The sequence below is a fragment of the Pongo pygmaeus genome, chromosome 2 (assembly GCF_028885625.2).
Source record: "Pongo pygmaeus isolate AG05252 chromosome 2, NHGRI_mPonPyg2-v2.0_pri, whole genome shotgun sequence".
In the NCBI taxonomy this organism is placed as follows: domain Eukaryota; kingdom Metazoa; phylum Chordata; class Mammalia; order Primates; family Hominidae; genus Pongo; species Pongo pygmaeus.
Genome location: NC_085930.1, coordinates 32,452,181 through 32,479,597, shown reverse-complemented (window position 1 = coordinate 32,479,597; position 27,417 = coordinate 32,452,181). Strand labels below are relative to the sequence as shown.

Below are 27,417 nucleotides of genomic sequence, written 5' to 3'. Positions count from 1 at the left end.
TGCTGGAGGAAGGTAATGAGTAGAATAGACTTCTATTTACATTTGGCCATTTCCTGCAAATAAATTAAGTAAATAATTACAAACTCTCTTCTAGTCCTCTTGCACGGACACATCCTTACCAAGATCCACCATGATTTCAACTAACTTAAGCCCAAGTAAAACTGACTAAAGGAACTACATAGGAAAACAAAGCAGGATCTACTTCTCACTGCCAACTGCACTGTATTTGTATCCATAGATTCAAGACAACAGAGAGTCTCAAAATTCTAAAGTGGGAAATTCCGGGACTTCAAAGATCATCTAGTCTCAGGTCCTAACCCTGCTATCAGGGGATCCATTAGTGGGTGAGGAACAGGGTACAGGTCAAGGGAAACAATCCCTTGTCCTTGTTCCAGCCTGAGTGATCTCATGGGACAACCTATCCCAATATTCTCATTTTATAAGCAACAACACAGACCCTGGCTAATTAAAGGCAGAGCTGGGATCAGAGGCTGGGTTTCCTGATTCCCAGCCTACACTCCTGAAAGTCAGCATTCTAGGGTTATGACAGTCACAGATAACAACACATTAGGCTGTGTTAAACTGACAACTAAGCAGGTTTTTTCCCTTGTAAACTCACCAGGTACTAGGTCAGCACTTCATGAAGAGTAAAGTATCATTATTTGGCATACACAAAAGCAACTTTCCTTTTTTTTTTTTTTGGTACCCTGAAAATCCCAAACCACTGTTGCTATTACAAAATTTTTCTTTACCCTAGTACGCACCCCTGGGCCAAGCACAGATGCATTAAAAATTTGCCAAGAGAAACAATGAAGTCACTGATAATACAAAGCATGAGAGTATCATGAAATTCATGTCTTTGTTTTCTTCCTCTAGATACTTAATTATTTCTCATTACTGATGTGGTTATTGGCAGAGGGGCAAGGAAACTCCACCACTGTAAACATGTAGAGACACATGCTCCTCAGTAGACCAGAAGTCTGCACATGATGGGTCTGTTCACAAATCCAATGTGAACACCACTTCATTAATCAGTGAGAATGTTGACGCTACTATTCCCAGCCTCCAAAGAGAGTTGGTGGTCTCAGTAAAACTCTAATCTCTTTAGAAGAATAACAAACACAGTATAAAAATGTTTCAGGTCATTCCTTTTTTACCACTTATGAATATCATCACTGGCAAATGATCTATGCTCTCCTATCAGATTTCACCTAACCCACTTTAAGAGTGAGGTGAGGAAGCTAGAATGTATACAGAGCTCCATTCAGTCTTCTGTTGCAGCTCAGGGCTGCCTTAAGCTAAAACGGCACTACTTATGAACAATGTTTAGCAAATTACCCTGCTAAATAAAAGCTTACATTATCTTGGTATTCTGGAAGGGATATCCTAGATTAAGTTGAAGAGGGCAGAGAAATTCTCATTGATTAGCAGCAGGATACAAGTTGATTCTTATCAGTAGGCTATTGTTCCACACAGCACTATGTGGGCAAGAGGAAAACATAGGAATTCATCATGTAAAATGAAAAAAACAAAAACCAAACCCTATGTACTTCCAGGAAATGAAAAGAAGTAAAGAACCAAATATATTTTGCTCCTCTTTTAAACTAGACTTTTATTAGATTTTCACAGAAATCTGAATCTGTGGGTGTGGTGAACTTTTTCAAAGATGGCTGCAGTTAATTCTTTCCATTCCTTTGCAATGTGGCCTTGTATCTTCTTCTATGTAGAGGTGGAATCTATTTTCTCAATCTTGAATCTGGGCTGACATTGTGACATTCTTTCACAAATGAGATGTTGGGAGTTTCAACTCTCACGTTCTTGGAATGTTATCCTGAGACCACCATGTGGGGAAGCCTGGTCTATCTTCTTGTAAGATGAGAGTCCACATACAGCTGAGATGAGATGACCCAGCTGAGGCTCTCCTAGTCCAACTAACCAACAGCCAAATACGTGAGAGCCCGTCTTAGACCATCCAGGCCCAGAATAGCTGTAAGAAAGCTGAAGCTGTGGAGTAACCCACAGAATTCTGAGCCATTGTTATTTAGCCTCCATCCAAGTTTTGGGGTTGTTTGTTAAACACTAACATGTACCTGAGACAGTTGGGCACAAAGTAAAAGGAGCAAGCCAGTCACCCTAATGCATGCCCATTATGTATGGAGCACCAGGTCAGATACACCATGTGAGACATGAATGAAGAATAAAATTGTCTTAAAAATATAAGACAAAGGACATAGATGGCCCTATCATTCATGTGTGAACATACCTATAAATAAAGCAGAATGTAATATTTACCTATATTAAATATATTTATGTAACAACCTTCCATTATTTCTATAGCCCAGAGTAAGGATATTCCTAGGTGTTCAAGAAAATACAATGGGGGTGGGGAAAGATAATTAGAAATCCTATTTATGTATAATTTTTCATTTTTTTCTTTTTTGAATGTTTTTTATAAAGCATATAATATACTGTGGTAGTACATGAATATTTTTATAAATAAATAAATATACACACAATGAGGTTTTTCCCAATCTCATCTCTTACACATCCCCAACCTCCCATTCCTACACAAAAATATCCCTTCTATGCCTTTGCTTTTCTCAAATAAATCAGCCTTTCCCTGGCTACCTAGGGAAGAGCCAGTGACAACTACTGTCACACATCATTGTTCATCTATACTGTATTTGTAAACAGTCTCTTCAGTAAGGCTATAGGCATTTTTCGGACAAGGTATTTGTACCAGTGTATATATGCATTTGTCTTAGGCAATACAGCATAATGACATTACGGCATGGTTTTTAAAAGTGTAGGTCCCTGAGCCAGGTTTCCTAGACTCAGATCCCAGTTATGCCACTTATTAGCTGTGCAACCTTCAGTAAGCTTCCCGTGCTTCCATTTGTTCACTGTAAAATGGAGATAATAATATTCCCTACCTCATAGTGTTGTTGTGAGACTTGAATGAGCTAATACATGGAAAATGCTGAGAAGAATGCTTAGCACGCATAGTAAGTGCTCCCTCACTTCCAGATCAGGTCATTGGACGTAAAGAGGGTCAATGTCCTTTTTGTTTTGAGACAGAGTCTTACTCTGTCACTCAGGCTGGAGTGCAGGGCGCGATCTTGGCTCAATGCAACCTCAGCCTCCTGTGTTGAAGCAATTCCTGGGCCTCAGCCTCCTAAGTAGCTGGGATTACAGGTGTGTGCCACCACACCCGGCTAATTTTTTGTATTTTTAGTAGAGATGGGGTTTCGCCATGTTGGCCAGGCTGGTCTTGAACTCCTGACCTCGGGTAATCCGCCTGCCTCGGCCTCCCAAAGTGTTAGGATTACAGGCGTGAGCCACTGTGCCTGGCAATGGGTCAATGTCTTAATCAAGTTCCACAGCTGATTTGTGACAGAATTCTTATCACCTAACACAAGGGAAAAAAATGTGCAAGAATGTTTGAAGTAGCATTTTTTTGAATACTAAAAAAAAAAATCTTCAAAAACAGTAAAATGAACAAGTAAATGATGGACTATATAATGAAATACTCTTACAGCAATCGAAATACATAAACTACAGTAAAATGGAACAAGGAAGAATCTAAAAAATATAATCTAGGATGAAAAAGCAAGTTTTAGAAAGATACACTCAATATGCTATTTACATAAGGTTTGAAAACATGTAATACTACACATTGTTCAGCAATATATATGTACATGTTTTTAAAAAGTATGAAACATACAGGGGAATGATAAATACCAAATTCAAGATTACATGGTTACTTCTGGAGTGGGAAGGGAGGAGAATGGGTTTCAGAAGAGATACATACGTTATAATACATCTATAATACAGTACTTAAAAACTGTTTTCTAATATACAGTAAATTATTAAAATTTTATAAATTTGTGTGGTAGCATATAGCAGTTTGTTATAGTTTCTATACTTTTCTGGACACTTGAGTTTTTCAGATTTTTCAAGAAATACTACAAACTAAAAGTAAGGTACTGGCGATGATGAAAGTTTCATGATTTGTAGGGACAAAGAGTAAAATTAATAATCTGCTTATATGCCATAGAGTCAATTATAAGTTCAACTGATATTTTCTCTCCTAGTTAGAAACCTCAACAGTGGAATAATTTTTCTTCCTATTATAAATTCATTTGGATGATTATATAATCAGATGTGGAGCTAATGTGTCCTTTAAATATTAATTTATTTTATATTGTTTCCAGAATGGCCAACTATGTTAGGTAGTAGTATCTCCGCTTTGAAGATGAGGGTCCTAAATATAAGCCCTTGACTTACCCAAGGATAGATCTAGAATTTTAGAAGAATGTCAGGAATACAGGAATACAGCCAGGGACCAAGCCTTCATTCCTTTAATACTAGACTTGGCCTTCAAAACAAAATAATGCAGTAATTCTGTAGCAGTAACTCTGCCATTTCTGCCCTAATGCACTTTTAAAGGCTAACAAATTTTAAAAACAAAACAAAAAACCCCATAAAAACCCCCAACAATTTTTAAAGGAAATACTATAAGGTAAATCTGAAGAAAGTCAGAAGAATTAGCAAAGTCACCATTTTACAATATTATAATTATGTTAAGTACGTCTTAACTTAAGTAAGCACTTAGGTCATGGTTGGAGGTCTGACCTGGGTTCCTGAGGTGGAATGCTTGGGGGATGAAGTTCAAACACAGCCTGTTTACTCATGGACATAAGTGGCCTTAATCAAGACAGAACACATTTTTTTAAATGTTTGCTTTAAAAGCAGAAGTGCAAATAAGACTATGATTTATGAATCTGCTAATATCCTTCTCTGCTGTAGACATCAAAAAGATTGAGTTTGGGGCTGTGGTAAATATAACAAGAATGTAGACTTGTTAAAGCAGTAATAGGTACTCTTATTAAAACTCCATTTCCATTAAGCTTTACAAATTGTCTTCCCTCCTTCCAGGCTTTAAAGAATGCGTTCCAGAGGCAGTGATACCGAGGGCTCAGCCCAAAAGAAATTTCCAAGACATACTAAAGGCCACAGTTTCCAAGGGCCTAAAAACATGAAGCATAGACAGCAAGACAAAGACTCCCCCAGTGAGTCGGATGTAATACTTCCGTGTCCCAAGGCAGAGAAGCCACACAGTGGTAGTGGCCACCAAGAAGAAGACCTCTCAAGAGATGACCTGTTATTTCTCCTCAGCATTCTGGAGGGAGAACTGCAGGTCAGCTGGGTTGGAGTTATCCCACCATGCTTCAAATAGAAGGCTGCTTGTGAATTTGGTGTTCCTACTGCCACAGAAATAGATATCTGTGGTTCATACATGTGTGTACATGAAAGCAAAGCATAAGTATATATACAAAGAATTCTCCTCTGCCAACTCAAAGTGCAATTAATCCCATCTAAAGGGGCTGTCATGATGACATGTGATTGGCATACAGGTCATGAAAGGTCACATCCTCTGCCCGTGCTGCTCAGGAGCTTCAGTGCACATGCATGCATCAGTAGCAACAACACCAGATGACTTCGGGATTGGTTTAAACAACAATAGGTGCTTTTGTACCCCAAGTGAACTGGCTCCTAGACTAGCCCTGACATTATTAACCTACATGAAAATCTAAAAACAGCTGGTACACATATAGGAGAATTTTATTTCCTACCCCCTGAAAATCCAAATGCTAGTACATTGATGGATATCATGATATCTGCTTGTCAAACATAATAAAAAAATGTAGTCCTCCAATGTTGTATAGTAATCACTTTTTAAAACATCAATTGTGTAATTAGACTACAAGAAGGATGAAGGGATATAGTTTTGATACTTTTTACGAAAGTGTGAAAATGAAATATGATTCATTTATATTTGAAAGAGAAGAAAAAGCACTGCCAACTATCACAAAAATCACTTGCTGAGACTGCTGGTAGAGACAGCAGGCTTTCTGAAATACTTTTTGTTCCTACAGGCTCGAGATGAGGTCATAGGCATTTTAAAGTCTGAAAAAATGGACCTGGCTTTGCTGGAAGCTCAGTATGGGTTTGTCACTCCAAAAAAGGTGTTAGAGGCTCTCCAGAGAGATGCTTTTCAAGCGAAATCTGCCCCTTGGCAGGAGGACATCTATGAGAAACCAATGAATGAGGTATGTACCACAACAGGGGTGTGTACCTGGGAGGCAGCCAAGCACTAGCCCTGCAGATGAGCATGATCTGTAACTCCTCTTTGATTCCTTACAGTTTTACTTTCTAACGCACTTAAAGCCTACACAAAATAGATAAATATGACAAGTTCAACAGGAAAGTTAAAAAGAATGAACCATAGACAGGATGCGTACACTAGGTTTGTTGCTTGACATCAATCAAAATCTACCAAATGCCAGAGAATGCTCCCCGCTCTCACATGCATGTGCAGGCACACACACACAAACACACACATGCACACACATACATGTGCTTACACACAAAGACACACACACACACTCTGGGAACTTGCAGGGTGCCCAGGCTGTAATAAAAAACAGATGAAGTTCAACCACAGAGGTTAATTTTTTGAAAACGCTGAGGTATTATGTCATAGAAATTTTGAACATGAATGGAAATAATCTAAAGAACTGTCCAAGAAATAGAGGTTTTAAAAACATATATTTTAGATGAGTGCATACCTTCTTTTTCCTTCAAAGTTTAATGACAGCAAAGACCTTTCCCTCACCAAGTGTACCTAGCAATTACAACGGCAAAGGTGGGCAGTCCCAACAGGGCCACCACTAGGGAGAAGGCAGTACTGCTTGCTCTTTTACTTGCTGACATTTCTGAAACCCTTTGGAATTCTTATTTTATTCTTTTATTTTCCTCTGAGACCTTCATGGAAAATTTCATAATTTTTCATTTTTATAGAAAAGAAACAACTAGGAACATGAGTTGAGGCTGGAGAGTGAAAGCAAGTTTCAGACAAATTTCCCTCAAATAAACTCTGGCAACCTACCTCAGGACTGACCTCTAATGTCCTTGCTATTCTCGTCTTTAGTATCTCATGAGAGAAGAGACTACTGTCTTGCCAAATAGTGAATAAGTTTGGTCATATGGATCTGCTTCTCTAAGGGGTGAGGATGAGACCACCCAAAGTCTGTTGATTTGCACTTTAATCCAAATTTTAAACAAAAGGAACCAGAGCTGCATTCAAGTGAATACTGTTAAAACTGTATCCTGGCTCCCAACATATTAACTATGAAACAGTGTCAGGCACAAATTCCCCAACCCCTGTGAGCTCAAATGCAAATTAATGATCTCTGAACATAACTCTAACAAAACTCTACAAATGGCATAACCCCTCAACACTTCAATGTGAAATGAAACAGGACGATTCCAAACTTATGTTGAAATCAGTGGGAAAAAATGTAATTACAAAATAATTCTATTGTGCACATGCAAAACTGGAAATACCCCCTTTCTACAAATGCTTGCAATCCTAACTCTGTAAGGTGCCCCTGAAAGTTACCCATAATCTGGCCCTGCTTTACAAGTCCAACCTTTTTTGATTACTCCTCCAACAGACACCCCTATATACATACACCTCTTACATTCCCACCTCCATGATCTGTCAATTTTCCTCTCTTTCCTCTACTTTCCCCTCATGGATTTCTCTCTCCTCAGCTATCAGTTTATGCAATTCCTTGAAGCCAAAATAACTCCACGACTCCGCGTACACAACCCAGTTGTCTATCCTTTTCCTCAGTCTAGGAAGTACTAGGTGAGAGGGGAATGCCCAGAAAATAAACAGTGAAGGGGAATTCTGCCTAGGATTTTCCTACACAGGGCTGAAGAAAATACAGGGAGAGAGGGCAGTGCTCCTGCTGAGACCAGCTGTGACTGTACCCTAATTACATCAGAATAAGCATCTTGCATGCTAAAGTTATTCTTCTTTTGCATTCCCACATCTTGAAGTGTTAACACCCCTTCTCCCTTTTATTTTCTTCATAATGTTCTTTTTGAAAAATCTAAAAAATCTCAATCATGTCTAGGGTAAACTAGAGGTGATTTATCTAATTCTTAAGGCAAAATAACTTAGAAGAACAAACTGCTCTCGGTTACATGACACGACAGGAACACTGACTGAAGATGAAAAACTGGTGGAAGCCTGTGAGCTGGAACATGCTTGGGGCTGGGGCTAGGAGCAGAGGTGTGGTCAAGAGGGCGGGAAGAGGCAAGGACTCAGTCCACAAGAGTTTCAACCTCCTATTCCTTTCCAGCCTAAGGTTCTATATCAGAACTTACCTTAAAAAAAAATTAACAGCCTAAGGTATTCTTAGTTCTTCCAAAAAATATATTATAGAAAATATGGGCCGGGCGTGGTGGCTCATGCCTGTAATCCCAGCACTTTGGGAGGCCGAGGCAGGCAGATCATCTGAGGTCGGGAATTCGAGACCAGCCTGACCAACATGAAGAAAGCCCGTTTCTACCAAAAATACAAAATTAGCCAGGCGTGGTGGCACATGCCTGTAATCCCAGCTACTTGGGAGGCTGAGGCAGGAGAATCGCTTGAACCCGGGAGGCAGAGATCACAATGAGCCGAGATCACGCCATTGCACTCCAGCCTGAACAACAAGAGCAAAACTCCGTCTCAAAAAAAAAAAAAAAAAAAAGAAAGAAAATATAACAACATTTTGGATTTACCAAGGCACTATAATAAAAGAGTCTCAGTATTATTAGCATAACCTAGGGCAAATCTTAAAATACTTACCTTAAGCAATGGTATAATTCAGCTTTTAAATTTAATTTTATTCATTTAGTTAGTTAATATGTATTGAAAAGCTCATGTATAGGGAAAGTTTTGGTGAAAGAGGAAAAAAGATTTCCAGGTCTTGGCATTGAAAAAAGCAGTCTTGAAGCACCATGGTGAATTACAAGAACTGCCTGAAGTCCAGTGTGGCTGAAAGTTGGGTAGGATCAGTGGGAAGATATGGAGTGAAGATGAGGCCAAGGTGGCAGGAGGTTCAGATGGTGAGGGTCCTTTTGGCCCCGAACAGGAGAGTGGAGTCCCACTGGTGAAAAACCACGCTGTCAGTGATGCGGACAGACTGCAAAGAGGTAAGGCTAGAGGAAGGGAGACCGCTTAGGGGGTCATGGAATAAATGAAGGGCACGGATTCCTTCTAGCCTTCCTTCCAGCCTTCCTTCCCTTCGCTTCAAACAACCACGAACATATAAAGGGAAAAAAACACAATGGAAAGCAAGAGTGGATTAAATAAACCTTCTATTTTCTCTCTTTGGTTTGAATAAAGTTTAATATACATATCTTGACAATTACAACAAGCTCTCCAAGGAAATACTGTTTTTGGATTTAGAAAAGCCTCTTTTAGTAATTCATTTATGCTTTATTGAATACCTACTATAATTATTCATATATTAATTCTAATGTCAATCTTGTGACAAATTAAATTGAATGTATTTTCTAAGTCAACTAATAACTTCCTTAAAGTAAAGCTGATCCTATCACTATTTCACTCTCAAATTGCAAAAGGAGTTGATTTGAATTTTCCTTACAATGGACTCTAATGTTTGGGCAACTGAAGATAAAATTTTCAGAGGGCTGCAGTGGTTTGAGACACACTTCCACGACAATCAACACTAGAGCCTCCCTCTCAGAAGATGCCTCTGCCAGCAGGCAATACAACATAGCAGTTTCAGCTTTCACAAAAGGACTGGCTACATTTATTAAAAATCATCAACAATTGTATGGCATAATGAAGTATTTTGTGAATTTAAGTCTTTAGAAGTCAGAGAGAATTTACTGGGTTCTATATGCTGGGACATCTCAGTTGTATTCTTTTTCTGAAACGACTTGGTCATTTTGTGCCCAGATTTCTAGTCAAGTACATTTCTAGTCAAGTACATGCTTTTTAGGATACACAAGTTAAATTGGCTTTAAATTCACAATGAGTCACACATTCTAAATCTTTTATGACAAAGGCAAACCGTAAAAATCAATCAACATTATCAGTTACTGCATCTGTATTTAATCTAGAAAGTCAGGTGTTTTCAAAACCAAGTTCTTAATAGATCTTAATTTATCACTAGCAAAAGATCCTGAGTTAGCTCTTGCCAACATGTTTTCCTGGTGGCAGCTTACCCCGTGCTGGGCAAAATGGAGCTCAAGGCCAGGAGCTGATAAACCAGCCCAGTGAGCTTGGCTGCCTAACTCCATCTGACTGTGATGCTTTTGGCCACTGGCATGTTCTTTACCGCCTGGTTCTTCCTTTATGAGGTCACCTCCACTTCCACCAAGTGCACTTGGGATATCTGCCAAGAGCTCCTCATGTCCTTGGTGTTCTCACTCTTCCTAGGCTATGGAGTCCTGTCCTGCTGCTGTGGCTTAGCATCCACGTATAAGCTCCTAAGGGTACCAGCTGGACAGCTTCTCTGAATCCCTACTTTTGTTAATCAAAAATTTTTTTAAAACTACTGCTGGAAGTGTCCCACATGCTGCTCACAATAAAGGCAGATGTGTGACCAAAAAAAAAAACAAAACTCAGTTTCCTTGCTTGCTTGTTTTGTTTCCAATCTGTAAACTGGGCACCTCTTATAAGCAAGGCACTCTGTTAGATGCCAAGTATTAAAAATAAAATAAAAAAAGAAGGATGTAGGCCCTGCTTTCAGGGAGTTCACAGTCTAGCAGGGGAGACAAACACATGTATCAGGCACAGGTTGATCATTTTGTAAAAAAGATGTAAGTATGGTGCTGTGAAAATCTGAACGGACTTAGTACTTACATTTGGTGACATTCACACTATACACCAACACATAATAGATTATCTATCCATAGATCTATTTTAATGGAAATACCTTGATGTATAATAAAATGAAAATCATAGCATGTCCTGGTAGAGCGATCCAAGAGGCATATACTGGTACAGAGAACTATAGGGTGGGCTGGGGCAGAAGAGATCAGCTAGGGCAGCTGTGAATCCAGCACTGTGCAAGGATTCTCTTACTTCCTGTCATTTCTTTAACGTAGCTTCTCAGGAGAGAGACATAAGAGTGTTAGAAAGAGGTTATGTGGAAATAGTTGATACCCACAGGGACACAGATTATTCTGTCAAGAAAAATTTGATGACAATAAAAAGACTACATTTGTATTGAAATGCACCCAAAAGTATCAATTAATAAGAGAATAAACACTAAACAAGGAGATAAAAAACCCACGGCTGGCCGGGCACCGTGGCTCACGCCTGTAATCCCAGCACTTTGGGAGGCCGAAGCAGGCACATCACTTGAGGTCAGGAGCTCAAGACCAGACTGACCAATGTGCAGAAACCCCGTCTCTACTAAAAGTACAAAAAAAATTAGTTGGGCATGGTGGCGCATGCCTGTAATCCCAGCTACTTGGGAGGCTGAGGCAGAAGGGTTGCTTAAACCCGGGAGGCGGAAGTTGCGGTGAGTCGAGATTGTGCCATTGCACTCCAGCCTGGGCAACAAGAGCGAAACTGTTTCAAAACAAACAAACAAAAAAACAAAAAAACCCATTGCTGAATTAATCAAAACAGGGACATTTCTAAAAGAGTGAAAGATGACTGTATATAAACAATTTGGTAACAGGCTATAAATGTGTTTTCTTTTGTAGTTGGACAAAGTTGTGGAAAAACATAAAGAATCTCACAGACGAATCCTGGGACAGCTTTTAGTGGCAGAAAAATTCCATAGGCAAACCATATTGGAGTTGGAGGAAGAAAAGAGAAAACATAAAGAATACATGGAGAAGAGTGATGAATTCATATGCTTACTAGAACAGGAATGTGAAAGGTAAGGCTGCTTTGGAAAAAACGATGTCCCATTCTGCAATCTATGAGCTGGCCACTGTACCAGGTGTCAGGGATACAAAGATAAATATGACACAGTCTCTGTTCTCAAAGATCTCATAGTCCAGGGTGAGGAAAAGGATATGTTTGAAGACATTATCAGTACAATGCATGGATAACCAGATGTGTGATAAGGACTGTGGAACCATAAATGTTAGGCCCCTAACTCTTGAAGGGAGTGCCCTGTGAAGGCTGCAAAGACCAGGCAATAGGGGTCTAGTCCCTAGACAAACAAGAATGAAAACTATATTCATGGTAAGGGGTGAAATAAGTGTGTTAGTATAGAAGTGAGAAAAGAACCTGCATTTTGAGGGAACTCAAGCTTTTCACATGGCCATAGCATAGGGCATGATTGTAGGATGAGAAAAGGAAAGGCTTGCCTTGAGCAGCTGGACTTTATACTGTTGGCCTGAAGGAGCAAATGGAAAATTGTGACAGGGAAAATAAGAAGATCAGTTATGCTTTCCTAAAGAACGATTAAGGGAACATGAAGGAACAACTGGAGGAGCTTTAGACTGCGTGCAAAAAACTCACATAGAAGGCAAATATCCAGATGAGAAAGATGAGGGGATGTGTTCCAACGGCCATGAGGTTGGGGGGGGGGTGTGCGCAGGAACTACTTATGATGTTTAGTCAATATGAATTAGTGACTGGTTAGACTGGAAAGAAGAGCAAGGAAAACAAGGAGTTACTGAGAAGCACTCCTGGCTATTCAGGAACATATGAAATATGGGAATGGGGCACAGTTTTCTGTATTGTAGGATTTTGATCAGGCAGGATGGTTTCTACTTGGTGAGTGGGTAGGAGATGAGTCCTGGTTTAGACATGTTGAGTGTGAGGTACCTTGGTATATTACAGTATCTGGTGTAAAGAATAATATATATAAAGTCAACCCATGGTCGCAAATATAGGTCTGCAGAAGGATGGGCTGGTGATATGGATCTGCAGCAGGTGATAGCTGAAACTGTGGGTGTTGGTGTGGTGAGAAGAGAGAATGTTGAAAGAGAACCCTAGAATACATCAAGGCTTGGCAGTTTTCTGGAAGAAAAAGGGGGTTGAAAATGGAAGCTGAAAAAAAAAATGGTGGAAGCTTAGAAGAACCAGAAGACAAAGAAGGCAATGAAATGAAGCAAGCAAAGACTTTAAAAAGAGAGTGAACAGTCAAATAGCACCAAATAATGCAGAAAAGAATGAAATGTCCCAGGATTTGGCAATGAAGAAAATACTGAGGAACTTAATGAGCCACTTCAATAAAGTGGTAAGGGCAGAAGCCAAATTGCAATGCTTTAAAAAACAAAATAAGAAATAAGAATGTAGAAGCTTAAAATGTGAACTAGTATTTTGAGAAGCGTGGCTGCAAAAAAGGAGAGTTTGGTTGGTAAATATTTTCTAACCATATGTAGGGTAGATTATTTTGTTCTACTTTGACCCTCTATTCTGAACCACTGTAGACAGTATAAGCATCCATATGAAATTGAAAGGACAATTAACCCTCTCTATTGATACTGAAAAGATGGAAAGTAACCAATCTCAAATGGCTTATTCAACTACTTCCAATTCATACTTCAGCTAGGTAACTTAAGTTAGTTACCTCAATATCTAGGCTAATAGCAAACTTTCATTTATTTTCCATATACTTTATGGTAGACATTTTTTCGGAGTGCCAGAGAATCCATGGCACTTATATTCACTCTATTTTTTCCAGGAGGTTTATTTTTCACTACACGGCAGAGAGGGGGCAGGGGAAAGGTCCTAGTAACTTGCTCCTCATGAACTCTGAAATATCTACAGGGACAGATTAAAGGAACACAAGAAATCTGGCACCAAAGAAAGATTTGACTCAGACATTACAATATAAGATTTGTTATTCAATGAGACAATGTTATATTAAACATTATTTTGAACCCCTGTGGTTTGGCACTAGTGGCCTCATTTGGCCTCCATACTTATTTGGCACTAACTTGCTGAACACAGACACTTTCTTTCATCTTTCATTATTATGAACATTTACTGATCACGGTCAGAGTGTTGCCTGGCATAGAACAAAGAGGTACAGACTGTCCTTGCCCAGGGGGCTTACCACATTAATGAGAAGGCAAGATGATACAGATTTATGGTGGGAATGTGAAGGGCTATTGGAGGAGAGTTCTGATATTCACTGTGTATCTCTACTATCTTCTGGAGGAAGGCTGGGGAGGGCTATCCTGAAGTTATACTGGAATGTTGGGAGGCAGATGGCAAAGATTATTTAAACCAAGAGAGCAAGGAGGAACAACACTGAGAAATGGGAACAAAAGATCAGTGGGGATAAAGGCCATGGGCTGGAGGAAAAGAAAAATTGTGGGAAAAATGTAAAGTGTATATCACTAAATCAATATATGAAGAATAGTATTTCTAAATATATAAAATGAATTTAAGAGAAAGAACTTAAGAGATTACTTTTAGCTTTATAGGATATAAAGTTTCCTTTATAGGATTCTTTACCTTGAAGAATAATTAAAGTGAACATGCCATTAACAAGAAGTAGGAAAAAGTGTCTATCACTCTGTTTAGCCATTCCAGAAGATATGAGAATATTCATCTATTTCTATATGCCAAGGAACAGCTTCCAGATGGAATTCTTTGAATGTGACAATATTAAACCTATTCTCAACTCCCTTGATGCATATGTGACTTCCCTTGCTTTGCCTGAACATCACAATTGCAGTATCTTGGTACTGTGGGCCCATTCACGTCCACCCTTCCTGCTTTCCTGCCTTCTGCTGGGAGACTGCAGGCCTCATGAGGCATAACTGACTTCTATCTGCTTTAAGGCCATGTGCATCAAAGTAGTATTAAATGAATACCATCTAACGAAACACGACGTGGGAGAAACTAATGACTAGAGGTAAATAAACGCTCAGAGGAGGTGCTTACATACAAGAGTGTGAAATACCCGTAGCGTGCCTTGCTTTCAAAGTGACATGGCAAAACACACCATGACTGAGTCCTTCCAACTTCACTGAGAGTGCTTTCTTTCAGGCACACAGCTGCCTCCCACAAAAGTGAGACTAACTTATCCTGAAGGGTCAAAGAACAATGTTTACTTCCTTCCTCAAACAAAGTGTTGTAAACCACTCCCAAACTAGCAACCCTCCCAGCAGTGAAACAAAGATATCATAACCCCAGTAAAAGGGAGGTTGGTTGAAAATAGATACAAAGGGCTATCTGGTTGAAACTCTGAAATAAACACGGTAAAGGTTTAGTGCTCACATTCTAAGTGTTGGTTTGTATCTACCTGGAAATAAAACAAAAATTAAGAAATACATGATTGAGGTAGTTAATGAGACCTCAGAGGATGTAATAATGGATTTCAAATTAAGGCTCAATTTCTGTGTTTTCTTTGGAGAATTTGTTTTATGTGGAAAACCCTAAAGGAGACTGATGTCACACATTGAGCTCAGGCCAAAATGTTTGCCAAGTGATGTTGCTGTCGTAATCAGTAAGCAATTGGCTTTCCCACTGACGGTGGGTGGGGGCAGGGATCAGTTCAGGAAAGCCTGTTCCCAAGCATGTTAATGCAAAGTTTCCTTAGCTGTAATCCGTGCGGTTTGGTCTGTCCATATGGTAATATTCTATCCACGTTTCATGACAACGTTCACTGACCAGCTCCAACATGTGGATACGTGTGTCACCAATGACCTGAATTATGTACTTGGCTGGATTACAGGTGGAGTCTATGTAAAAGGTTTTTTACACAAAAGCAATGCCAACAATTTTTGGCCTTTCTGTATGGCTTCACAGGAAAGCCAAAACAAAAGTCACTTTTAGTCAATGTAATTTTGCAAAATTTTCCCATAAGTGAAATGCCAATTTTGTTTGTACTTTCAAAAAAGCTTGCATATTTTTTTTTCTTTTTCAGTTTCAATGGGGGAAAAGGCTCTGAAGGAAAAAAAAAAGTTGCTTTTTTTTAAAACCATGCATTCTTTCTTAGAATTCTAAAACAAACTATGTATGCTATCCATATATGTTACTGCATTTCTGGTCTTGAAACAACAACTAAAGCAAGAAACAAATATTGTTATGGCAGCTCTGTATAAAACTGTGGCTTCAACCATGGATTTTGTTAAAGCCTTAAATTACTTTTCATAAAATCTTGGCCAAGTAGGTTAGCACTGATCGTTCAGTTTTATAAATCAGAAGTTCAAATGGCAGCTTCTCAAAAGCCACAAAGAAAGGAGTCAAGGTAGAACTAATCTCTTTTTCCTTTTCTGTCCAAGTTTGACTAGATAGAACAGTGGTGCAGAGGCCTTAGGGCCCTTTGGAGGAAAGTCACCAGGTGTCCAGCTTCAAGTGTTGTTGCCTTGACCACACCCTGGGAAGTTCTTTGCTGTTAAGTTTTAATGAAGAACAAAGCACTTCCACCTCTCCCTTTGGCTGAAACAACTTTATAAACAAGTATTTTCACCATCAATCCTTTTCTATTATGACAGGCCTATTTTTCCAGACTGCATCAGACAAGGTGACTAAAACACTGCTTGAGCCATACTTGACCCTACTGTTAACTGAGTAAATCAGACCACTTTTAAAGGCTTCTCTCAAAAACATCAAATTTTCTTTCTAGAGGATTTGGAAACCCCCTTGAAATACATACACAAATGAGTTAATTTATCTAATTTTTAGGTTAAACTCATTAGTTTGGAGCTAGTGCTACTTGCCATTCATTAACTGAAACAAAACAGAACAAAAACAATAATTGATTAAATATATATGTCTACTGCAAGCCAGGTCCCATACTAGATACTGGGTGAACAAGGTAGATGTCGTCCTCACCTACATACAATCCTGAATATTTGTTCATTGTGTAAAACAAAGACACCACTGCAGGCTTTAAGACCTGATACTGATTCTTCTAAGGCATTATGAGTTCATGACGGGTAGAAAAAAAGGCACCACTATGGTAAACTAATGTAATAACATTAATGCTCATGAACATTCAGGAGAAATCAATAAACACATTAAACTAAAGTATTTTACTAGAGAATTCAATATCGTGCCATTAAGATTTTCAGTTTCTTTGGTCTTAAATCTCAGCTTTTAAGGGTATCCCACAAAGCAATACACAGTGGGTATAAAGCTTTAAAAAAATAAAGTCTACTTAAAAAAAATATTTTGAAAGCCAGCAGTTTTAAATTTCATACACTCAAAACTATTGTTGTAGAATACATTGTACTCAAATGCAATCATTTCCTTTCAGTTTTTCTGGCAAGGAGTTATTTGTATTACATATTCTCAAGACTATGTCTTATAAGTATTGAAATGGATGCCAGATCTCCATTTGACCTTTGTCATGGGCATCTAGTTCTTTGCCAGAACAAAATGGAGATCCACCACAAACACATATTTTGTTATTGTAATTCTATACAGAATTACGACATGACCAGCCTTGTGTTCATACATGCTGGACCTAACACAGGATCTGAAAAGGGATGCAGAGAGATTAATTACTTCGTGTGGGTACTAAAAAACCATTTAGGACCGTACGTCATGACTTAACTTTCAACAGATGTCACAAAACCATACTCTTAAAACTGCACAACTCAGCAGTTTCCATACAATGCCTTTTAATTTCAGAGGTCAAAATTCAGATAGAGTGACAATACTACCTGATTGCTTTTCCTTCCCAGAAATTTAGTTTTCTGAACTAAATTTTACAAATAATTTTGAATGTGTATTTGAACATACATGATAGTGAATTTATTGCTTACAAAAGAATACTATGAATGCTAAAAAGAAAACATTAACAAGCCTAGTGAGGGATGAACCAGGAGCTTAGGGATAGTGGGAGTCTGGTCGGCAGACCTGATCTGCAGCTATGTATAACTTTTGGCAAATTCCATTCCTCAAATCTTTAGTTTTCTGGTATATAAAACAAGGGGCTGGGCGTGGTGGCTCACATCTGTAATCCTAGCACTTTGGGAGGCCAAGGCGGGGAGATAATGAGGTCAGGAGTTTGAGACTAGCCTGGCCAAAATGGTGAAACCCTGTCTCTACTAAAAATACAAAAATTAGCCGGGCGTGGTGTCACATGCCTGTAACCCCAGCTACTCAGGAGGCTGAGGCAGAAGGATCACTTGAACCCAAGAGGTGGAGGTTGCAGTGAGCCGAGATCGCGCCACTGCACTCCAGCCTGGGCAACAGAGCGAGAATCTGTCTCAAAACAAAACAAAACAAAACAAAAAACAAATAAACAAGGGCAGGGCATATGATTATGATTTCTGTGTCTCTTTCACACCTAAAAATCTGTGATTATGTGATTGTCATGAACAAGTACCTTTTACCTCAAGCCTAGGATTCTAACTCCACTACCAAAAGAGGTCAGTGAGAATGACAGTGACTACCATCAACTTTAAATCCAAATCTGTAAGTCCATTCTTAAAGGACATCTAGATTTCGGTATACCCTACTGCTTCCACATATTTGAAACTTAACCTAATATCACCTTTGCGCATTCAAGTCCACTCACAATCTTTTTATTCCTGTTAATACAACCACTATGAATCAATCTACCAGATAACTATAAAAAATTACAGAAATCTCAGAAGCCAAGAATTTAAGCTAGAAAAGACCTAGCAATCTAGACCAATGCTTTGATTTTTTGAATTGAGAAAAGTGAGGCCTATCAAGTCCAAGATAAAAAAAAGTCACCAAATCTTCCAGCTAAATAGTTGCAGAGCCAGAGCAGAAGCCAGCTCTTCTGACAATATATTTGATGATATTCTAGAGAATGTCCCTAGAATCATTCCTAGGTACTCAAACTATGTGCCTGGTGTTATGGGAGGTCCAAGATAAATTTAACACACAACTAAAATACAGGGGAAAAGACAAGACACTCAAAATAATCTGTAGATAATTTAGGAAGAATGCAGGTGTTCATTTTGTGGCACAGACACCACCGTTGCAACACTGTGGAAGATCAGGCAAAAAGGAGATTAAAGACAGTAATTATCCAACAGCCAGCACAGCCCTAGGAGAATGCAGGACATACAGTAAATACTCTATAAATACATCTACTAACTGGCTGGTGATTACTAGTTTAACAGCCCTATAGAACAGGTCGCCAAAAACTGAATGTGGAAAGGCAACCTCAAACTTCTGTTCCATTTGGACTAAAAAATATAAAGAGGAATAAGAGCCACTAAACCATATCAAAATGGAAATTTTTGCCTCATAAGTGAAAATCAAGGTGGGATATTAGAATTAAACTGTATCCTGAATTTGCAACTCATAGGTAAACTTTCCTGGCAAGTATATTAATTCTTCAGATGAGAAGATGAAGCCAGACAGCTTTGGCCAGCCATGAAGATGATGGCTGGCACAAGTGATGAGTGAGTATCACTGCACAGAAAGGCCTTATGGAAGAGCATAGGGTATCAGAGTTAAAAGCATAGACTCGAGTTAGAACAACAAACATGGAGCATGGACCATGAAGCATGGTCCCATCCTCTCATCTGATCCTACTGGCTATTTGACCTTGGGCAAAGCATTTAATCTTGTTAAGTCTCCGATTCACCATCTGTTTAAAAAATGATAGAGATCTCATAGGTTCTTGTGATTACTAATTATATAATGCACAGCAAGTGCTAAGTAAGGTGTCTAGCACATAAAAAGCACTCAGTGACTATTAGCACTGTATTTGTCAGGGTCCTCCAGAGAAACAGAATGTGTGTGTGTGTGTGTGTGTGTGTGTGTGTGTGTGTGTGTGTGTGTGTGTATAAACCGTTATTATAAAGTATTGGCTCACATGATCCTGAAGGCTGGGCAGTTGCATGAGCTGCTGTCTTTAAACTGAAGACCCAAGAAAGCCAGTCGTGTAGCCCAAAGACCTGAAAGCTAGAAAATCAATGGTGTAGATTCTATTCCCAATCTAAAGCCCTAAGAATCAGGAGTGGCAAGGACAGAAGATTGATGTCCCAGTGCAATTAACCCAGGCAGTTAATTCAACCTCCCTTCAGCTTTCTGTTCCATTCTGGCTCTCAACAGATTGCAAGATGTCTACTCACACTGGGGAAGGCAGTCTACCAACTAAAATGCTAACCTCTTTGGAAACACTCTCACAGATACACCTCAAAATAATGTTTAACCAGCTATTCAGACATCCCATGGCCCAGTCAAGCTGACACATAAAATTAACCATTACACGTATCTTTCTTCAGATTTGCCTTTCTTCAAAGTAGTTTACTTATGTACTCTGCATGATACCAATAGGTATTTTTTTGAGTTGCCAAGAAAGCATTTATGTAGACCCTATACTGGGTTCTAATAATGTGACAATTAATAAGAGCTTTCAAGTGGCATATTGTTTAGTATAGGGGAGACAGACACAACATCAATAAGTGCAATGCAAAGTTGCAGGCTAATGACAACAAAGGATACAGAGGAGGCACAAATGAGGGCTTATACTCAAGGCATGGTTGTATCCTATTTCCTTTAGTGTAGGAGAATTACTGAACGTCCTAATGATCTAACACTGTATAACACTGAGCTGGGCAAGACAGTGCTCTGTGAACTTTTTTTTTTTTTTTAAACCATTAAGACCCATTTCTTCTTTTTGGTAAATCACTCTATTAGAGAAACAGAAATGTTAGTTTGGTGGTATTATGAAAAATGTAGCCTTCCAAATATGCGAAATCAAGACTGAACCAAAGTGAGGGTTTTTAAGTACATCCAAAGACTCCAATGCTTCTCTGGTTTGCCACTGTCAAAAATCCTCACACTAATTGCATCTTCCTGTCTAAAGTTATTGTGAAAAATCAAATATTCCCACTCTAAGGGAAGTGGGCTTACTTTTGATATATTTTGTTACACAGCCCCTTCCACAGGACCAAGAACATGGGAGAGGTAAAATAAATATTTTTTTTTGAATGAGTGAATGAAATATAGGAAAAGTTGGCTACATTTTAATCTATTATTTTCCATTAATCTCTCATTATGAATTAGCTTCTGGATTCATTCCCTTCGGTTAGCATGGTCATGGGAGAATGGGATATAAGACAAGCCCATTTTGATGAGGAAAGCAGAATGAGCTTAAGAGCTTTGGGACTATCCCCAAGAAGGCAGAAATAAGAGCATATGGTGCCCTTATCATGGAGCTAGAAGAAAAAAAATGATCCTAAAAGGGCATTTTAAGATTAAACACATCAGAGACATTAACTAAATAATCATTAAAAACAACTCATTCAATTCATACTTTGCAGTTTTTATATCCAATATTTTTTCACTAACAAAAACATCATGACCATTTTCCCAAATCACCAACTACTGTACATCACAATTAAAGTAGATGAATACTACTGTATCACACAGGTGCATCACAATTTATTTAGCAAATTCTCTGTTGTGGGCATTTATATTCCTCCTTTGTCACTAGTATAAAGAACTCTATCCTGAATGGCCTCATATTCCAATGAATTTTTATGCCTTTCTGATTATTGTTTTAGAATTCTTATATGTGAAATTGCTAAGTCAAAAGTTATGAACCTATTTAAGTTATAAAACCTATAGCTAAACTGCCTTCTGTAAAAGATATTTATACCATTACTAACAATGAAGAAGAGAGCCAATTTCTTACTTTATAACTTTACCTGAGACTAGTCTTGAATCTGACCTCAATTTAAACATGATATGATGTTTTAAAGAGTATAAAGTGAATGTTAATGACATGAATCAGACTTTCCCACTGACTTGGGCTTTGTTTAGAGATGTGTTGCTTCTGGAAAAAAAAATCTAACATATCAAAAACACACTTAAAGATTATAACATTTTATTGAAAGAGTATTTTCACCTTGTCAATATAATTTCAGTATATTTCCTTTTCCCTATCAAATTCAGGTTCTCATGGCCTAGCATCACTGGTCTTCCAAAAATAAAAAAACTTCCATTGCTCATTCTCTGAAATGTCTGAGGCTTCCTCCTTCATATATCCTATATCAAGTCTTAGAGTCCAAATCCAGGATCCTGGCTTACCTTTCTCACCACATGACATATTTGGCAACAGCTCACAACACTTAGTACTGGCCCTACATGGTCCTGAAAAGTCTGATTTGTTGAAAATAGTGGGATCCAAGGCTCACTTTGCCAAATTCCCTCTCTAATTTAAATTCAGTTAGTTTGGAGTGTTCGAGAATTCTATATCAGTTTCCTATTTAACTCAATTTCTACTTGCCAATCCTCACTTCTTTATATTTCCTCCCTACTTATCATACATACACACTCCATTTATTTCCATGAATTTCTCAATAACACTCTGAAATATCCAAGATGCCTGACAAACAGGTAACTTGTAGCTTCAGAAGATGTTTCAGAAGAAACGCATTAGCAAGATTCATGAGACTGAACGTGTGTTTTCTATGTTATTTCTTTTCTTAAAAATAAGTAATTTCCAACTCACAGCTTTTTCACACTATATCTTGCATATATGCTTCAGGGTCACGCACATAGCCCTGCTCTCACTTCCTACTCCTCAAAGATAATCCACCATGAATAGTTTCTTGTATTTATCTTTAAAAAGATTATTACAAGCATATATCAGCAATTCATGAAGATCATACAGTACTTTTCCTATTCTTTTTTTAAGTGGTTGCATATTATTCAATTTTATAGATGCAATTCATTTAGCCAGGCCACCTTATGAGCTTTAGATTGTATTCTTTTTATTTCCTATTAAACATTCTTTGGTTAATTGACTCTCAGTAACTTCAAACGCCTCTTACTTTGTATTTTCCTTTAGAAATAGGTTAATCACTGGTAACAGAGAGATACCACTTCATATCCACTAGGATAACTTTAATCAAAAAGATAATAACAAGTATTGACAAGGATGTGAAACCAGAACCCTCATATGCTGCTGTGTAGTAATGTAAAATGGTGCATTGGAAAATAGTCTGGCAGTTCCTCAAAAAGTTAAGTGTAGAATTATTGCCTTAGTCAGCTGGGGCTATGATGACAAAATACCAGAGACTGGGTGGCTTGTAAACAACAGAAATTTATTTCTCACAGTTCTGGAAGGTGGAAGTCAGAGATAAGGGTGCTAGCAGTATTCCGGTAAGGGCCCTCTTCTGGGTTGTAGACTGCTGTCTTCTCCTTGTTTCCTCACATGGTGGAAAGTGGGTGAGAAAGTTCTTATGAGGGTCACTAATTCCATTCATGAATGCCCCTCTAACCTCAAAACCTAATTATCTCCCAAAGGCTCCACTTCCTAATACCATCACATTGGGAGTTATGATTTCAACCTAAGAGTTTGGGGGGACACAAATATTCAGTCCATTGCAGTTACCATACAACTCAGCAATTCTACTCTTAGGTATATAGCTAAGAAGATGAAAACACATGTCCACAAAAATCTGTACACAAATATTCACAGCAGCATTATTCATGATAGTCAAGAAGTGAAAACAACCCAAATGTCCATCAACTGAGGCATGGATAAACAAAACTGTGGTATATCCATGTAATGGAATACTACTTGCCAATTGAAAAGAAGCTCTGTGGGCCAGGTGCGGTGGCTCATGCCTGTAATGCCAGCACTTTGGGAGGCTGAGGCAGGTGGACTGCTTGAGCCTAGGAGTTTGAGACCAGCCTGGGCAACACGGCAAAACCTCATCTCTACAAAAAATACATAATTTAGCTGGGTGTGCTGGCATGCACCTGCAGTCCCAGCTACTTGGGCGGCTGAGGTAGGAGGGTCACCTGATTCCAGGGAGGTCAAGGCTGCAGTAAGCCGAGATCACACCATTATACTCCAGCCCGGGAAACAAAGCAAGACCCTGTCTCAAAAGAAAAAAAGAAAAAAGAAGCAGCGGCCCTGTGCCCATTAAGCGGTGACACTACAGCCGCTAGAAACCACTGATCTCCTTCCTGCCTCTATGGTTTTGCCTATTCTGGGCATTTCACATAAATGGAATCATGCAAGACGTAGCTATTTGTCCGTTTTCCTTCACTTAAAATAATGTTTTCAGGGTTCAGACATGTTGTAACATGTATCAGTACACTTCATTCCTTTTTATGGCGAATAAAACCAAAAAGGTCAGCATGGATGTATAACTTGATTGATTTAAATGACCAACAAGATAAATATAAAACTATTGATGATAACGTAGATTTCTCATGAGATAAAGTTTCGCTGTGTTCTTAACACTTTAAAAATTAAAACTTTTAATGTTATTAGGAAGCAAAGAATAAAGATTTGGAACTGAAAGCAAATGATTATTTGCTGGAAAAAAAAGAGAACAAATATTTTGGTTATATATGAAAAGACAGAAAATGGGGATATTTATTATCCATTCTTTCATTTAACTTAACACTATGCTTGGAACTAGGAACTAGGAAAAAAAAATAATGAAGAAGACATGGATCCTGTCTTTGAGGCCCAGGTGGAAACATAAGCAGAATGAGGTAATTAATTGTGAGCTGTAACAGAGGCATGTACAAGAGTACTCAAGGATCTGATTAGAAAGATGGATTAGCTCTGCATGGAGGGAACGTGAAGGTTTCCCAGCAGGCAGCAATTAGCTTCAAGGCTAAGTAGACTTAGCAGGCAGAGAAATGCACTCACAGGTACATTAAAAAGATAAATTTATGGAGTTAAGCCTCTGTTGAGGATGAGTATGTTAGAGCCAGGGCATACAGACCCTGTATGCCACAACCTTGGATTTCCCCTTTATCCTGAGATCATGAGACGTTCGTCATGCAGAAAAATCTCAACCCACTACTGGCAATTTGTTAGAGAACTTAGAGTGTATACAGGCCTTGTGTTAAGTGTGTCTAGAGTCAAATTTGGAAACAACTTAACAATAATAATTATTATTTTAATAACACATATAAGATATTATATAATATATAATAACAAAAACAACAACCAGAAAACTATTATGGGCAAAACACCCAAGAGAAATGGATTTCACATTATCCATTATTGTACAACCTCCTGATAAAAACTTACTTTACAGCCAAACAGGATTGAAGAAATACATTTCCATTTGGCTGAAGCAAATGGAAAAATACATCTCATTTCATCCTAAATCCCAGAAAGGGAGATGTGGGTGTGTAATGCGCTACCTAATCCCTTTGCCTAGCCTAAAATTGGCTAATTACAGCAACATGTGAATGAACAAACGGCAATGAGATATAACCAACTGGAAAAGAGAAAGAAACAGGAGCATCTATTTATTTTAACTGTAATCTGAGCTCTGCCAAGAAGACAGTCCAGTCTCCATCTCTTCATCCTTGAAAAGAGTTGCTCAGCTAACCTTACTTAGAGAATATAACTGCCTTTGGCCATTGTTTGAGTTTGGGCCCAAGTTTCTTGGGCAACATTAAAAAAAATAACACTAGTTATGTGTTGATGTTTCCATCCATAAAATGGGCATAAATATTCTAGTTATCTACTTTCTTGCATGAGGGTTCTGAGAAGAGTATGGGTAACTATTTGGGCAAAGAATTTGAGATTTATAGGTCAAAGGGAAAATATAAACCCCATAAAATGTTTATTTACATATGGAGATAATAGTTAGAATTATAGTGTATTACTTTTTGTCAGTCTAAGGGCTAAAACATAATACTCCCCAGGTTACCTACAAAAATTGTTTCCTTGGAAAGTGGCGAGGGGTACTGGATATAACAATATGCATCTGCCACTTCATCCAGCACCTAACAACTGTGAAGACATGTGTTTGTTTACTTTAAAAGCTCTCAGTGATAGGAAGATTTATTAAAGAAATGAAACATTTCACCTCTAAAAGCTCACAGAACCCTGTTTTTGTTACACTAGTCTTGCCAGGAGAATTCTGCATGTGTTTGCATTCTATCAGTCGACAGTGTGAGTCAGTGTGTCCCAAACCGGTTTTCTAACCAGAAAACTGAGAAGTTAGATGACACATTTAGGTAAACATACTCACTGGATGAAGTTATTTAAATTTTTATAGCCTTTTAATCCTCTCTAAGCCTTTGAAATCCATACAGGTTTTTAGACAAGATTTAAGTTCTTATAAGTCAAAGAATAGAAATTACATATAAACCAACTCTTAAGAATTTCACAGGTTCTGGACATCTAAGAATACCTAATATTGTACTTGAAAGTGCAATGAGGGTGAGCTGACCCCACACTGAAGCCCTTCACTGTTAACTAATCAGCCTTATTCTTAAACAAAATTTCAGCTCTGAATATGCATTTTGCCCCGAGAACTGAAATTTCTTACTCATTTTGGTCAGATGACAACAGCTCTTGTTGACAATGATAAATGAACTCTGAATATGAAGGGTTCACTCAAGTGAAAGAACAGGAAAGGGGTTGCAGACTATGACTCTCATCACCTACTCTCCATGCAATTTGAGAATTCAATAGGCAGTTGAATGGAAATGGAATAAAAATGTGGCAAAATATACACTGAGGTTATCTAAATTAACTAGAACTCATAGCAACTTTAAGTTATTATGAGTTAACTAAAATTAGCAGTGTGATGGACTTTTTAATCTATACAGATGAAAAACATGACACACTTGATACCCTATTATTAGCAGTATTATTATTTCTTTATGCAAAGAAGATTTTTCAAGTAAATCTACTCATTCTCTTACCCTAGAGAGTTTCTGCTTCACCTAAAAGAAATCTTGCCCTTGCCATGAATGATTATGTCTGCAGGAAAATTTGACTTTTCATTATTCACAAATTTGTTAACAAGTAACTACTGTACAAGGGGTGGCTCTAAATCCTTTTGATACCATGACTCCACCCACACCCCAGACCCCCTCACCTGACCCAAGGCTTCCACATCATTCCTCCATGGATATATATGAAACATACACAAGCACATGGTACAGTGTATACACACAATCAAAATTCAATTTATTTTGCAGGCAGCACCACCAAACACTAGTTCACAGTACCTCTGCTCCATTTTCTGTTTGGTATTAGATCAGACAGAAAATTAATTTTATGAGAAGAGGCCAGAACTTGAAATAGATGTCTCCCTGCATGTCTTTCACCCATAGCCTCAACTTGAAGCTCCTAAATTAGCCATCTACTTGTTCAAGAAATGCTGCACTAGAACATTTGGTTCTCACATTTTTCATGTAAGCATTCCTTTGATGGCCTGTGCACACACACACGCACACACAAAGGTTCTCCAATAATTTTTTTAAGTGTAGAGTTGTTAACTGGTAAATTATTCACAAAGAATAAATGGGGTCAGAGTAATCTCACATAGAATTTTAACTAAATCCCTGAAGCTAATTAAGATTCCCATTAAAAGAAAGAACACACACACACACACACACACACACACACACACGATAGGAATTTTTTTTTTGTAGATGGTAGATTCTATTTTGTATATTCTATACAAAAAATACAAAGAAAGGTCTCTTGTAAATAACTTGATAATTGGTGATAATAACAATTACATTTAATTAAATATCTACTGTCGAACACTGTGCTAAGAACAGTAGATTATCTCATTTAATCCTCCTAACAACCTTTTAAAGGAGGTAATATTATTGTCCACATAATATTCAGATAATCATCCTGAAGAAGCTCAAAGACAGTAACTTTCCCAAGATCA

At 38.2% G+C, this 27,417-nt stretch overlaps 2 protein-coding genes and 1 pseudogene across 3 annotated transcripts in view; 2 read left to right on the top strand and 1 right to left on the bottom strand.

The window, feature by feature from the left end:
* Positions 1 to 27,417, bottom strand: part of CMSS1 (cms1 ribosomal small subunit homolog) — a 370,501-nt gene that overhangs the window by 251,843 nt on the left and 91,241 nt on the right. The window lies entirely within an intron of this gene.
* LOC129033868 (filamin A-interacting protein 1-like) overlaps positions 1 to 27,417 on the top strand; it is a 219,553-nt gene that overhangs the window by 182,117 nt on the left and 10,019 nt on the right. Inside the window, exons 2-4 of the mRNA XM_063661511.1 lie at positions 4,939 to 5,200; positions 5,940 to 6,113; positions 11,587 to 11,765. Coding sequence (XP_063517581.1) covers positions 4,949 to 5,200; positions 5,940 to 6,113; positions 11,587 to 11,765 — 605 coding nt within the window. The 5' untranslated portion in view covers positions 4,939 to 4,948. The remainder of the gene's footprint in view (positions 1 to 4,938; positions 5,201 to 5,939; positions 6,114 to 11,586; positions 11,766 to 27,417) is intronic.
* On the top strand, positions 10,111 to 10,355 carry LOC129033872 (transmembrane protein 258-like; annotated as a pseudogene).